Raw genomic sequence first — 15,904 nt, 5'->3', positions numbered from 1 at the left:
TAATAAAAGACAACATGAGATTAAGTTAAATAAACCATCACAAATGAATTGAGCCCATTTAACATGTTGGCCTAAACAGGAAAGACAAAATTACTTGATTATATTTAAGTTATCTTTTTTAAAGTTCAATTTAACCTTATTTGTGGGTTCATTGAGTTCAAGTTGACAACTTTAATTAATATTTGTATTTAAAATAATTACATTACTTTAACTTGAAATCTTGTTAAAAAAATGTCTTTTTTATTTACACACAACTTTATGAACATCTCTATTTTTTTTTTAAGATTTCAAATTTCAACTTATCTTTCTGTTTTTATTTTTTTACTTAAATCAAGTTGCATCCTAGTTATTTTTTATCTTTTCACGTCAAATTACAAATGTATCAATTACTTATTACATAATTATGCCAAATAGTATATGTATGTATATAAAAAAAAAAAGAGATGAAAAACATAAAGTAGTATATTTTATATGAATAATTGACAAGAATATTAATCTTTTTATTGGTAATTAATTTGATCTAATTAAATTATTACAATAGTATTAGAAAAAACGAATGTGGTGTGAAATAAGGTTTTTATGAAATTCACAATGGACATACACAACACCTGTCATCATCGCAGTGGGTATTAGGAGAAGGACACCAAAAACCCTCAATTTCTCTCTGTTCTTCTCTCTAGTCTCTCTGAAGGTAGGGTAATTGAAAATGGAAAGTATGATCTCAGAAAAGGAGCGAGTGATATTGCAACATCTTGTGGACGGCAATAGAGCTGCTATCCAACTCAAGGTTCTTTTAGTAAACCCCGTTACGAGAGTTCACTTTCTCTCACTCAAACCAGAGCAACTCTTGGAGAATGTGCTCTCATCTTTCTCACAAGCTATTTCTATCATTTTCGACTCTTCTTTCCAACCACCACCTCCTCCTCCTGCACCTCACGTTCTCGGTTCCGCCAGTTATTCAATGTCTGAAGATGACAGTGTAAATTGGATCAGATCCGAACAGGGTCAAAGCGATGAAAGAGATAGCTCCCGTACAAGGTTATATGTTCTGTTTCTCATCAATCTATCATCTATGTAGTGCCTGCTTTAATTCTACAAACCCTTATTTCCTCGCCGATCGATTCAACGGATATATAAATTTTTCTGTATGTAATTTTTTTTTCACAGATGCGTTTTTATTATCTAGCTAGCCAGATGTTAAATATATATGAATTGCTTAATAGTGTCGACGAGGAATTTAAATAAAATAATTTATTTTTTTTGAAGAATTTCAAATTTTTTGAAGTGAAATAACTTATTTAGATTCTAGAATTTACAAAAAATTTAAAATTTAAGTATTTATAAAATTTTTTAAAATAGTAAAATTTTAAATTCTCTCAAAAGAGTAAGAATTTGAAATTTTTTATATTTTTTTTCTTATTTCACTTATATATTCTATCTTATCTCTTATCGCTTCATGTTTCAAATTTTTGAATATTTTAAAATATTTTTTAAAATTATTAAACATTATTTAATACTAATTTTTAAAATTATTAAATATTTAAAAGTTAATTAATATTTATTTTTATAAAATTTAATTTAAAAAAATTAATATATAAATATATTTTTAAAATTAATTTTACTATGATGAAATTAAATTATCATATCCAACATAACAATTTAAAATTTAAAAAATTTAAATTCATTAATCAAAATAAAATATTTTTAAAATAATAGAAATTGAAATCAAAATAATTCAAATATTAAGAATTTAAAATTTTTGAAATTTGTAAAACTTCTTATCTAAACATACCATAATTGTTGTTGCACAGGACGATTGGATCGAGATTATGGACCATATTGTACAGGAACATTACATTGAAATGTACCATATTCTCATTCACCACTGAAGACAGATCTGCATGGACGAAGTATGGAGAAATGCAAATTCTGAATTCTAAATTTATTCGGTACGTAATTGAGACTCTATTTATATATATATAAGTAAACATGATTCATTGCAGCTCACATAACTGTTTTTCTTTGTTTGGTTTCTTTCCCTATCTCCCAAGTTATATGGGAAATTAGGGGGAAGAGAGAGGGTATGGAATAGAATCAAAATGGGCTGTTATGGACATAGAACAATTTGGATCTCTCAAAGAGCTTAGCTATAGCGAAGTAGGAATATTCATTTTCCTATGATTCTTGTTTTCAATAAAAAAAATTCTAAAAAAAATGCTTCTATCTTATATTTAAACAAGTTTATACATTATTTTTCATTTTTGAATTCTTATCAAAATTACTTATCGGAGAACACTTTCCTTAGTCTCTTTCTACTCTTACCAAAACCAGAAATTATACTCAAGCTGATATGCCAATGTGCAAAAACCAACACAGGGGACTGCTTCTTACCTGAATGCTCAAAGTACCCTATCACGTACACATATATAAAAGATGATCCAGTACTAGAAAAAGTTAAAATTAAGCTTTTCTGTAGGGGAAAATTTTCCTCTTATAAATAAAATATTAAAAACAATTGTCTTATCCTATTAAGGTCAAATTTCATAATATACATTTATGGAGGAAAAATATAAGAAATTTCATAAGCTAATTTTTTTTGTTCCATATAAGTGTTTTTTAAGAATGAGAGAATTTATAACAGAGTAATAGTTGATAGTGTATTTTAAATTAAAATTGAATGGAAAATATTATACTTAGTGGAGTACAAGGCTTGTATGATAGCTTGGAGGAGGATAATCACAATTGGAAGTTTGAGAGCTTATTTATAGAGTGTGTAAGTTGGTAATTCTAGAGTTTTAATAGTTTAATATTTTTATAGAATTATCTCAAATTCTAATACCTATTTTCTAGACTTTTCTTACTATTTTTGAAATTGGTAACATGTTTTGACACCCTTCCTTGATACAAATTTTAGGAACTTTTGAACATAATTTATAATTTATTCTTTTGTTTTGTAATATTTGAGTTGAATTTGCTTTGTTAAATATATTGCTATTTCATAAATATTTGGATTTCTTTCTGAATTTCTTCTTCAGGATGTTGTACCGGAATGAAAATGTTTCTAACAACTTTTTCTTCTTCATCAATCTCAATATTTCAACTAGCTTTTTCGTTTATAGAAATACATATTTAATTAAATGAAGTCAAATTCTAATTAGATAACAATACAAAAATAAATTTTATAGGATTATATATTATGACATCTCTTCACAATATTTCCTCCAATATCTTTCTAGGTCTCCCTTTTACTTTCTCTTTTTCTCTCTCTCTCTTTTTCTCTCTCTCTTTTTCACATAGCTAATCGTGTAATCTATTTTCCTTATCTATGGCGGTGACAATTATTTGCACCCATCCAAACACATTAACTAATTTTTTTTATATATCTATTATTCGACGAGTAATATATTAATTTTTTCATGCATACAAAGAGTCTAATTTTTTTTTCTTTATAGCCACACATTCACTTTAACATATACTGATCTGCTTCTACATTTTTTCTTGTTTTCCTTTTGGAATACAACATTCGATACTAAAGAATATAGTTGGTATAGTAATACGATAAAACTTTTCTTTAAACTTGATAGGTATTTTATGATTCTTCTATTAATGTGTCAATTTTCTAAATGAACAGGTAATTAAATATATAATTACCAGACAATTTCTGTTTCAAGATTAGCCATGTAACTCACTTTTGTACTCAATGATAATTAATTTGTAGGAGTTACTTCAGATGCACTTACGGTTACGGGCATCATCAAATTTGTCTAGCAACCAAACAGGTGCAGCAGTGTCAACAGAATCCGAATATATACCAAATAACGTACATTGGCAACCACACATGCAATGCCAATCTCCCCACTAGGTATATATATCAATCTTCTTCCATCTATCAATATATTATTTATCTTTCCCACGACTCTATATAGATGTTCCATAGTATTCATTGATTCATTGCATGTCATATATGTCATCTTGTTGCTCTTTATGATATATAGTTTTTTTTTTAATTCCATAGTCAATATGTTTTATAGTCCAATATGTAAACCATATATAATTAAATAAAAGAAAGTATTAGAAAAGAGGTATTTTATGTCTATTATTTTGAGGTTTTTACATCGTAAAAAAGTCTAACGTCAATGCAGTAGACGTAAATTTACTTAGGGTGAATTAGTCGACGTAATTTTACGTCAAACATTTTCAAGATCCGACATAAAATGATTGTCACACATGCACAACAAAAATGCACAAATTTACGTCGGACTATGGCTCTCATCCAATACATGATGTTGAAATGAATTACCTCCACCCAAGAATCAGTAATACTGCAGAAACTATGGCTCTCATCCAATACATGATGTAATAGCCACATTCAAACGAGTCTTTTTGCCTATTACACTAAAATGAGAAACAAATAACAATATTATTTCCAAAGTTGATAAATTCGAATATTATTGCCTCTATTAAATAATTTGCGAACCTTAGGATACGTGAAGTGCAATGTCTTTGATCTGGCTCTTCCACTTAAAATATTAGTTCCAGACACGATTCTAATTAATTGAAATAAAAATAGATGTTAGCCAATATATATACTTACAGTTTTAAAACATAATGAAAAATTATAGTTACCCTTGTAATTGGTTTTTCATTTTGTGGTTAGGTTTTCGATGTAGTGAACAAAATCACACCACGGTGTAATCCTTAGGAATGATTACAATTAACTACCAATGAGACCTACATTATATAATGAACAAATTAGTTATAAAATTACCATGATTAAAAAAAATTAAAAAAATAACCCTTCAATGTATAGAGCCATGTATATATATTTTTCTGAGTCACTCATCCATGTTTGCATATATTGCTGGATCTGGACCTTCTTGTTCCCTGATTTTTGGATGGATTGAGGCTCAATAAATCCATATACTTGTGCTTGTGCTTGCTTCGCAGTCAATTTGTTCATGTACCTAACACAATTAATTATTATAAGTTAAATGTAATTATTGTAATTTTAGACTCATAAATGAAAATATCACTTACATGGCCCACAACTGTATGATAGAAATATTTAACATGGAGTTTCTCCCAACAATCTCTAATGCGTCGGGCACGGAAATGTATAGTGGAATATTAGAACTATCAACTCCAAAAACTTTGTTGTCCCATTGTATCTGAATCGGTTTCTTCTTCAATCGTGGTAATATGGTTAGAAGCAGTGAAAGATCTAGAAATTTTAGATAGTGGGGGTAATAATTATTTATATATTTATAGTACTAAAAATTTTACATGTAATTTTTTTAAGTATAAATATATATTATAATTATTTTTTACAAACTTTTATATCTATGCTTATGATTAATAATGAAAATAAGTTAGGTCAGACTATGTTATATTATAATTTAGTAGGTTTGAACTTAACTTTTTTTAAAATACATGTTCAAAATATAACTTATTTATCTATCATAGACATTTTTTAAATGTTTGATTAGAACTACAATCTTAAAAATATACTTTATAATAATTTAATACTAATAAAAACATAAAAATAAATATGTTAAATTGTATAAAAATCAAGTTTAATTTATTTATAATATAAACATGTTTTTAATATCTAATATAATATTTTAGATGATAACTTATTTCAAAATATATTTTATAATAAAAATTCTAAATAGAATATAAATCTTCCAAAATCTTTCCCATTTTGATTTTTTTAATCAAAGTATACAATCTTACAATCTTTACTATTTTGATTTTTTTAATCAATGTATACATAAATAAAAGTACAAAAGTTAAATATATATGCTACAAATTTTATTTTATCAAAAATTAAACTTTTTAGAAATATTAATTCGTTATTAAGGAGTATTCTTTATCATATATAAGAATTAATCTCCATCAAAAGTTTGATAAATATCAAATAAATGAAAAAATATTTTAAATTTATATTTTATACATATGATTTAAATATATATATATATATTTATTTTGTTATAATATAACTTTTATTTTTAAAAATATATTATTTTTTATATAAAAAATATGTGTGTGTCAAATGGTAGTGGGGGTCCATCCCTGGTTAGAAGCCTAGATATGGGATCATCCTTAGCTCTTGCAATATCAACATCATCAATAACAGGTTCTCTCATTACCTCCTTAGCACGATTGATAAAATCCTAAACAAATGATAAAAGTTAGTTAAAAAATAATAGAATTATAAGAATACAAAAGAGCAATAATAAAATTACCTTTGCCCGTGCTGAAAGCGGCATCACCGAACGTCTTGGCCAAGCCAAGAATATGCCGCTTGTCTGTCCCACTATTTGAACCTCTATATTAGGCAAAGGCATGGTAGTTGAATCGAGATACACATAATGTATCGGAAAGCTTATTTTTTGAATCGTGAATCGAATCGTATCGTGAATCGTAAGATTCATGATCAATAAAAACAGTGTATATATATGCATACAAGACATATAAAAGCACTCTAAGCACATTTTAATATAAAGAAACAGACAAAATGAAGTCATACATAAATATATAGTAATATATAAGCTTCAAAATACAAACAAAGATAGAATTATACAAATAATAACAGTCTCAAAGCCAAAAGAAATGACTGCACAGTTCAACAACAAAGCCTCCAAAAAAATCATTGTTGTTGCTAAATATATGCATATACAAGGGACTGTTTGCTACTCTAATCAGCAATATAGCCACCCAAACAGCAACCCAAACGAAGCTGCGAACCTGGACGAGACAAAGGGACCACTAAAAGTGAAACCCACTAAGTGGGTCATGTACAGGAATGAGTATCGGTATTTTCTGTCTCAGTTTCGTCTTTTTTTATTTAAAAAAAAATCATTTTTTTAGGGTTTTCAGAACCGGGTCGCGCATGACCCGACCCGGTTTCGGACGCGACCCGTTTCTTCCCAGAATCGTGCGAGACCTTCCAGAATCGCGATTTTCCGATTCTAAACCCGATACAAACGATTCGGAAACGATTCAGGATCAAAAACGATACACCATGCGATTCGAATCGTTGAAGCACGGAATCGTATCGTATCGTACGATACGAATCGCGATTCCTACGATACTTACTACCATGGGCAAAGGCACTAGAACAGCAGCATCTTGAACATGGTCAACCACAACCCATGTCCAGTCTGGCTGTATAGGGACACCATGGATGGTTGAACCACTCTCAAATACTCGACCAATAGCCACTATACATGGGGGGTCATCCTCAACATATAACTCACACTAGTTTGGTACATTAGTGTGTGTATGTTCCCCTGAGGGATCTGCAGTACCACAACTTCCTTTAATGCTCACTCGAACAACATCATTAACAATTGCAGTTTGTTGTTGAGAACGAGTCAAAATATCAAACTTCTCTTCAAACTCTTGTCGCATGTTATTCAATTTTTCCTGAAACTGCATCTCCATTCTCTACAAGGCCTCCTGATTGCAAGAGTCGACATTGCTCCTCGATGGTGATGCACCAAAGTAATCTCAGAGACTCTAAGAACCGCTAATACCATGCACACGCCTTGGGTGCTCTGGCCTTCCTATGGCCGTTGTGAGTATATCATTCCGACCATGGGGAACAAATGAGCCCTGGGTGGCCTGCTCAACAAAATCATCCTGCAACATATTAACAATAAGTAAGTATACCCTAAACTACATCACTTATGAATTGAATGAGTTGAAATTAAGAGTGTTAGTATGTATATTTTACTTACTATTTTATCATCAATGACCCTTATAGACTGCGAAGTCATTTGCCCATCTGATTTTGTTCGAGCTGCTATCCACATCTCATAGTGGGGAGGTGGATCCATAAGGTCAGCAAACTCAACCCCTGATGCCTCTGCCCTAGCCTTCATGAGTCTCTTCTTTTTCAATTCATAACCCCCTCGTGACAACAAATGAGGTGCATCATTCAACTTCTGTCGTTCTTGGGCAGCTAGTCTTTTGGCTTGCAAATAAGAAAATGAGATTAAAATATACTTAAGTATTTATGTGTTAATGCAAGAATTATCAATAACTAACCTGCTAAGAAGGGTCCAATCGACTAGCACGAAATTGCATCCATTCCTCGTCACTAATCTGGTGGTACTTTAGACAAAGAGTTTCATTTTGTTGTTTTCCAAATACATACTCCTGTGTCAAGAAAGTTTTGAAGTCCTTCCACCTGGTGCCAAGGGGAAATAAAATATTCATCATCACCTCAGTGTGGGGAATCTTAAAATTTTGTTGTCAAAATAATAACAAATAATAAATAACGTAATTAAGTTATATAATATTGAAGGGATGTGCAAGTATATACTTGAATATCCTGCCACATGAGGTTCTTGTCAGCCTCCTCAACATCATATAGAAACATGACGTCGAGCTATGACTCTCAGATAGCTCCTAAACTTTGCAGCATTTGGGCCTGACATCTTGCCAGAACAAGGATCCACCTCAACCTGTGTCCTCTCCTTGGCAATCTGTCCCGCTATCAACCCAGACAATCAGGTGACAGATCTACATTCCTTCTTGACACTTCCAAACCCCGAATCTGCTATTATCCTGAAAAAATAACACTTTCATTATTAAAACAATGAATTAAGTAAATAGACAAATAAAGTAAAAAAGATAGTAACAATATAACAACAAAACAACAAATAATGTAAATATAAAAATAAAGTAAGAAATTAATTGAAATATATTTACAAAATTAATAAAGTAAATATATAAATAAAGTAAAAACTTAAGAGCAATATACTAATAAAACAACGAATAATACACAAACACATAGCTATTAGGTTGGTATGTTTTCCCATATTCCTTCATCATGATCACTTTGAATAGCATGCATTTCGTCCACTTCATTGTCCACAATAGCACCAAATGATCTACTTGAGAAAGACAATGTCTCATGCATATCTAGAGATTCGTCTTCGTGAGTTTCGTGCATGTTTCTTTCTTCGAGCATCACTGAACATTTCTCATTACATGGATTCCTGACATAAAATATTTGCCTTGCTTGATATGCCATAATAAAAGGTTCATCCTTATAACCGACCTTGTTCAAATCCACCAAAGTAAACCCTAAATCATTTATCCGCACACCCATATTATCATCAACCCATTTACACTTGAACACAGACACTCTAGACATAACATAATCAATTTCCCATATCTCTTGTATGACTCCAAAATAACTCATGGATGCTGTAATGAGATTTTTATCTTTAGAACTAGCAAAGTGCATAGACTCAGCCTGAATTGTAACCCCACTGTTTTGTACTCTACTTTTGTCATCTTCTATCTTTGAATAAAAATAATAGTTGTTAATGTCATACCCACCAAATGTAATGACATCGTTGTTAGGTCCACGAGCAAGTCTCAAAAGTGTATCAGAAGCATCAACCTCACCATAAACCTTTTTCTTAAACCAAGCTAAGAAACTCTTGTTATGTTCATTCAATATCCATTTTTCATTCATTCGAGGGTGTGCTACCTTTATTTCGTGTATGTGTTGCGATATGTAAGGAATGACTTCACCAGTGTTGTTCAATATGTACAAATGTGCTTGGTCAACTTCTATTTGACTCATATTTCTAATCTTTAAACTTCAAGTACCCTTACCAAAATATTTTCCATCATGTCGAGTCTTAGGAATTCCTATTGGTTCTGATTTTGACATGTACCCTGAATAAAACTCAATGGCTTCTTCTGCAATGTACCTCTCTACAATAGAAGCTTTTGGCCGGTACTTATTCTTGACATATCCTTTTAAGATCTCTATGTATCTCTCAATAGGATACATTCATCTAAGATAAACCAGGCCACACAATCGAATCTCCCTAACCAAATAAAGTATCAAATGCACCATGATATCAAAAAAATGATGGTGAAAAATACATTTCCAACTGACACAAGATTGTGATTGCTTCGTTTTCCAACTCATCTAACTTTTGAGGGTCAATTACTTTCTTGCAAATGGCATTAAAGAATAAACACAATTGAGTAATAGCGATTTTAACAGAAGCTGGTAAAATGTTACAAATAGCCATAGGCAAAAGTTGTTGCATTAAGACATGATAATCGTGAGACTTTAAACCAACTAACTTCAAATCTTGCATAGACACCAGACTCTTAACATTTGAGGAGTATCCTTGAGGAACTTTCACACCACGTAAACACTCACAATAGCTTTTCTTTTCTTTTCTTGATAGAGTATGACAAGCTGGAGGCAAATAAGTGCATTTTCCAAAAGACTGTGGATGTAACTCGGAACGTATACCCATGTCCACCAAATCTTGTCTTGTTTTCACTCCATCATGTAGCAATGTCCCAATTACACCATTGCAAACATTTTTCTCCACATGCATCACATTTATACAGTGTCTAACATCTAGCTTGCACCAATAAGGAAGATTAAAGAATATTGACCGTTTCTTCTAGATATTTTTCTCAGTTGACTTCTTATTTTGTCTTTTCAAACACAATGTTAATATTTCTCATCTGCTCATATTCTTGTTCACCATTGTGTGGTGTCGATACAACTTCATCTTCCTGACATCCATTGAATGTTTTCTTCAATCTACGGTATGGATGACTACGAACTAGAAACTTGCGATGCCTAGTGTATGCAATCTTTTGCCCATGTTTCAATTGGGTATAACTTGTATTTTCTTCACATATAGGGCATGCATAATGACCCTTCACACTATAATCGCTCAAGTTACCATATGTTGGAAAATCATTTATTGTGCAAAATAACATTACACGCAAGGTAAATTTTTCTTCACGGTATGCATCAAAGACCTCCACTCCTGTTTCCCACAACATTTTCAAGTCATCAATCAAGGGACTAAGATACACATCTATGTCATTTCCTGGTTGTCGGGGTCCTGAAATCATCATAGACAACATATTATACTTTCTTTTCATGCATAACTAATGAGGCAAATTGTAAATGACCAACAAAACTGACCATGAACTATGTTTACTACTTAAGTTCCCATCAGGATTCATGTCATCTGCAGCTAGTCTAAATCTCAAGTTTTTTGACTCTGCACCAAATTCTGGAAATGTTCATCAATCCTCTTTCATTATGGATAATCAACTGGATGTCAAAGAAGTTTGTCACATTTTCTACCATTTGCATGCCATGTGATGTTTTTTACACTCTCTTTAATGACAAACAATCTTTTAAACCTAGATATTATTGGCAAGTACCATAATACCTTAGTAAGGGGATCCTGTATTTCTTCCTCACTACTACTTCCATCAGCTTTCTTTTTGAACACCTGTCATGGTCGCAGTGGGTATTAGGAGAAGGAGACCAAAACCCTCTATCTCTCTTTGTTCTTCTCTCTGGTCTCTACGCTTGCCCTTAGCCCCTTCCTTGCAGGTAGGGTGATAGAAAATGGAAAGTATGATATCAGAAAAGGAGCGAGTGATAATGGAAGAGATTGTTAAGGGCCATGAAGCTGCTACCCAACTCAAGGATCTTTTAGAAAACCCCATTGGGAGTGAAGACTCTCTCTCACTCTCACCATAGAAACTCTTGGCGAATGTGCTCTCATCTTTCTCACAAACTATTTCTATCATTAACGCCTCTTCTTTCCAACCACCTCCTCCTCCTCCTCTCTTGCACCTCATGTTCTCGGTTCCACCAGTTATTCAACCAACCACCTCCTTCTCCTCCTGCTCTTGCACCTCATGTTCTCGGTTCCACACCAGTTATTCAACGTATGGAGATGACAGTGTAAATTGGAACAGATCCGAACAGGGTCAAAGCGATGAAAGAGATAGCCACAGTATAAGGTTATGTGTTCTGTTTCCCATCAATCTATGTAGTGCCTGCTTTAATTCTACAAACCCATATTTCCTCGCCGATCAATTGAACGGATGTATAATTAATGGACAAAATTTTTCTGTATGTAATTTTTTTCACATATGCGTTTTTATTATCTAGCTAGCCAGATGTTATGTATATATAAATTCCTGAATTGTTGTTCCACAGGAAGGGGAAGGGTGAACCGACATGGGCCGCATTCTCAAACACCACTGAAGACGGTTCTCTATGGAGGAAGTATAGACAAAAAATTCTGAATTCTATATTTCTCCGGTACGTAATTGAGACTCTATTTATATATATAAGCAAACATGATTCATTGCAGCTCACATAACTGTTTTTCTTTTCCCTATCTCCCAAGTTATATGGGAAATTAGGGGGAAGAGAGAGGGTATGGAGTAGAATCAAGATGGGCTGTTATGGACATAGAACAATTTGGATCTCTTAAGGAGCTTAGCTATAGGGAAGTAGGAATATTCATTTTCCTATGATTCTTGTTTTTAATAAAAAAATTCTAAAAAAATGCTTCCATCTTATATTTAAACAAGTTTATACATTATTTTTCATTTTTGAATTCTTATCAAAATTACTTATGGCAGAACACTTTCCTTAGTCTCTTTCTGACTCTTACCAAAACCAGAAATTATACTCAAGCTGATGTGCCAATGTGCAAAAACCAACATAGGGGACTGCTTCCTACCTGAATGCTCAAAGTTCCCTATCACGTACACATATATAAAAGATGATACAGACTAGAAAAAAATTAAAATTAAGCTTTTCTGTAGGGGAAAATTTTCCTCTTATAAATAAAATATTAAAAACAATTGTCTTACCCTATAAAGGTCAAATTTCATAATATACAATTATGGAGGAAAAATATAAGAAATTTCATAAGCTATTTTTTTTTCTTCCATATAAGTGTTTTTTTTAAGAATGAGAGAATTTATCAATATATTCTTTATCTTTCCCACGACTCTATATATCTATTCCATAGTATTCTTTCATTGATCATTGCATGTCATCTTGTTGCTCTTTATGATATATAATTTTTTTAATTCCATAGTCGATATGTTTTATAGTCGAATATGTGAACTATAATTAAATAAAAGAAAGTTTGAGGCATGTGTAGTATTTAGGAGTAAAATGGTAAATGTATTTATAATATTTAATTATTATATTTTTTAATTTGAAAAATATAATATAATTTAAACAATCTAATTTTCCTCTGTCTCTCTTTTATTTCTTTGATACCAAATTACTTTAATTTCTTATTACTTCTCTTCCCTTATCTTTTATTTATTTATTTTTCTCTTCCTTCTATTTTTTACTACTTTACAAAACACAGTATTTATAAGTAAGTAAATTTAATGAGACAAGATTCACATCTTGAATCATTAAAAAAAAATTTAAAATTGTGTTCCAAAATAATTAAAAAAAAAGTGATGATTATTTTAAAAGGATAAAATTAATTCAAATTTTGAAAAATTAAGAACTAAAATAAATCTTTAGAAAGATAAAGAAATAAAATAAATATTAAAGAAGAAGAAAACTGATAATATAGTTTAGCTGGCACATATGTCCAAACATAGTTTTGTCTCATTGCTTTACACCACGGAATTTTATATTGAGTAAAATTTAAAATACATTGAAATTTATTTTAATTTCTATAAAAATTAATATATTTTTTATTCTTGTATTTATCAAAAGTGTTGCAACTTTTATTTTATTTTCAATTGGTTAAATTGTTGGGCTAGTCCTTAAATTATTTAAGAATTTTTAAGTTAATTCTTAAATTAATTTTTAAGTGGAGTGAGCTTGATGCATGAGAGCTTAAGATGAATCCTTATTTTTGTTATTCTAATTTTTTCATATTAATAAAAGAAAGTCTTCTAAAATCCTATATGAATTACTCTCTTAAAATTTCCATCTAAACACACAAGAAAATAATTTTTTTTTAGATATTTTAATGAACTAAAACATAGTATACTATTTATCTTATCAAGGGAAGTTGAAATTTTGAGGTTATATATGTTGGACTTGTTAATCTTCATATATGTTTAGATTTAATACAGATAATATTCCTTTATGTTGGTTTTAGGTTCAGATCCGAAAGAATTCCTGGTAATTTTTCACAGATGCATTCTATATTCTAGATGCTAAAGTATGATATGTTCTATATAATTAATGACATGCATTTGCTATATTCCTGAACTGTTGTTGTTGCATTATTAGCCTGAATTTTGACTTATTTCTTTTAGTAACGATCCTGAATTCAAACAGTTACATGATGAAGAAACTCAGTTACAATTACAATCCTTACCATTGTAATTATTAGATTTAGAGAAATAATCACATTTTTTTAAAAGCTCTCGGTTAGAAGCCAATTTTCGTTTATATATTTAATCTATAACATTATCGCAGGAATGATGAAAGTTTGCATGAAGGATCCGATCACGAAAGACAGAATCGGGAGAATGATAGCTTATATAGTCAATTTCGAGGAAAACAGAAGATAATTGATTCTGAAAGCTCATGGCCCTTATTAACTTCAAGTTCTGACAGAAACACTGATACAACATTGTCAAATTCACACGATTATTCCGGCCCCTCGTGAATTTATCATGTATATAGTTTTCGTTAATTACTGTAAGTTAATGTATTTTGGTTTTTGATTTCAATACTCATGAGAACTGAAATTATGAATGAGAGGAAACATATAGAATTATATATCTTAACATTATCTGAAGTTAATGTTGACATTTCATCCGGTAGATAGTGGTGGAGCTAGAGGAGAAATTTTGAATCCATTTGGGAAAGCCATGCTTCTGAAATCAAGTATAGAGTTTCTTAGCTCGTATGAGAGGGAAGTAATCAAGAATAAAGTTTCCTAAACAATATCTTTGAAAAGTTTCGAATATCTGCAACTCTCAGTCCTTGTGTTCATATTACAGACTATACAAAGATGCTACTATTCATTGTTAGTGTTTCCATGATGATCCTGTTCTAAACATGTGAAATAAAGACTTGTACCTCATAATCATCACCACAGCTACAGTTTAATGAGATCAAACACCGTACAACATCAACCAGTTAGTTTATCAATAATTCAAGTTGTAACTTACTAAACTACTCAACCTTATTTAGAGAAAGAAGGTTACTCTCTGAGGACTCAAAAGAAGAAAAAGAAGGAAATTTTAACTTTTTCCTCCAAATTTTTCAAAGAATGAACTTTTAAAATTTATTTATGAAAAAAGACTTTATATATTTTTTCTTAACAGGTTAATTTGACCTCAAATCATAATAAATAAAATTCATAAAATTAAATCTTAGAGTTTTACAATTAATAGAATAATCACAAAATGGATGAAATCAATAAAAAACTACAATTTAAAAATAAAAACGCACGGTGTGAAAGGGGAGACCTTGTTTATGGTAAATTTTTGTTTCTTTTGTCGGCATAGCTTTTCCATCGATTTGTGTAATAATTCCTTTATTTAAAAAAAAAAATTAAGATACAGTGAATATGGTCAAATCTTGTATGCTTTTTTATATATATAGATATGAAAGCAATTGGATACTTTCCTAAAAGTTTACATTAAAATAGTGCAAGTTGATGAAAGTTACTTGAAACAAAGAGAGAAAGCCAAAATTTTAATAAAATAAAATTTAATATATTATGAATATAATATTGCGATGAGCGTTTACCAATGGTCTACGCAGCGAATGGGAAAAAACTAAAGCTCTACATAAGAGACTATAATGGCATTGGCTAAGTGATGGGACAATTGCACTGAATTGTTTAGGTTTTTAATATATTGAATTAACTGCACTTTTTTCACCTATATTTTATAATTTACAAATTTTGTTATTTAATTTTTAAATGGTACAATTTATTATTTTATTTTAAAATTTTACTTATTTTAGCATTCTATCGATTAATCACTAAATGCTATTAATCGACTGCTTACCTAATAGTTATTCACATAACATATTATACTGACCGTTGATGTGAAACTTAATATATTAGTTATTCAGATAACATATTATATT

The 15,904-nt window shown here is 30.5% G+C and overlaps 1 protein-coding gene across 1 annotated transcript; it reads left to right on the top strand.

Moving 5' to 3' along the window:
* The first annotated feature begins 604 nt into the window (after positions 1 to 604).
* Positions 605 to 14,589, top strand: LOC109795530 (putative WRKY transcription factor 70). Its single transcript, XM_083063717.1, has 5 exons — positions 605 to 1,038; positions 1,812 to 1,949; positions 3,719 to 3,862; positions 12,023 to 12,127; positions 14,276 to 14,589. The coding sequence occupies exons 1-5, from the start codon at positions 707 to 709 to the stop codon at positions 14,466 to 14,468; spliced, it is 912 nt and encodes a 303-aa protein (XP_082919843.1). The 5' UTR covers positions 605 to 706; the 3' UTR covers positions 14,469 to 14,589.
* The last annotated feature ends 1,315 nt before the right edge of the window (positions 14,590 to 15,904 follow it).

The sequence above is a fragment of the Cajanus cajan genome, chromosome 9, assembly GCF_000230855.2.
Source record: "Cajanus cajan strain Asha chromosome 9, NIPB_CcT2T_4, whole genome shotgun sequence".
NCBI classification, from domain to species: domain Eukaryota; kingdom Viridiplantae; phylum Streptophyta; class Magnoliopsida; order Fabales; family Fabaceae; genus Cajanus; species Cajanus cajan.
The sequence above is the reverse complement of the archived record's forward strand: the minus strand, read 5'-3'. Positions and strand labels throughout refer to the sequence as shown.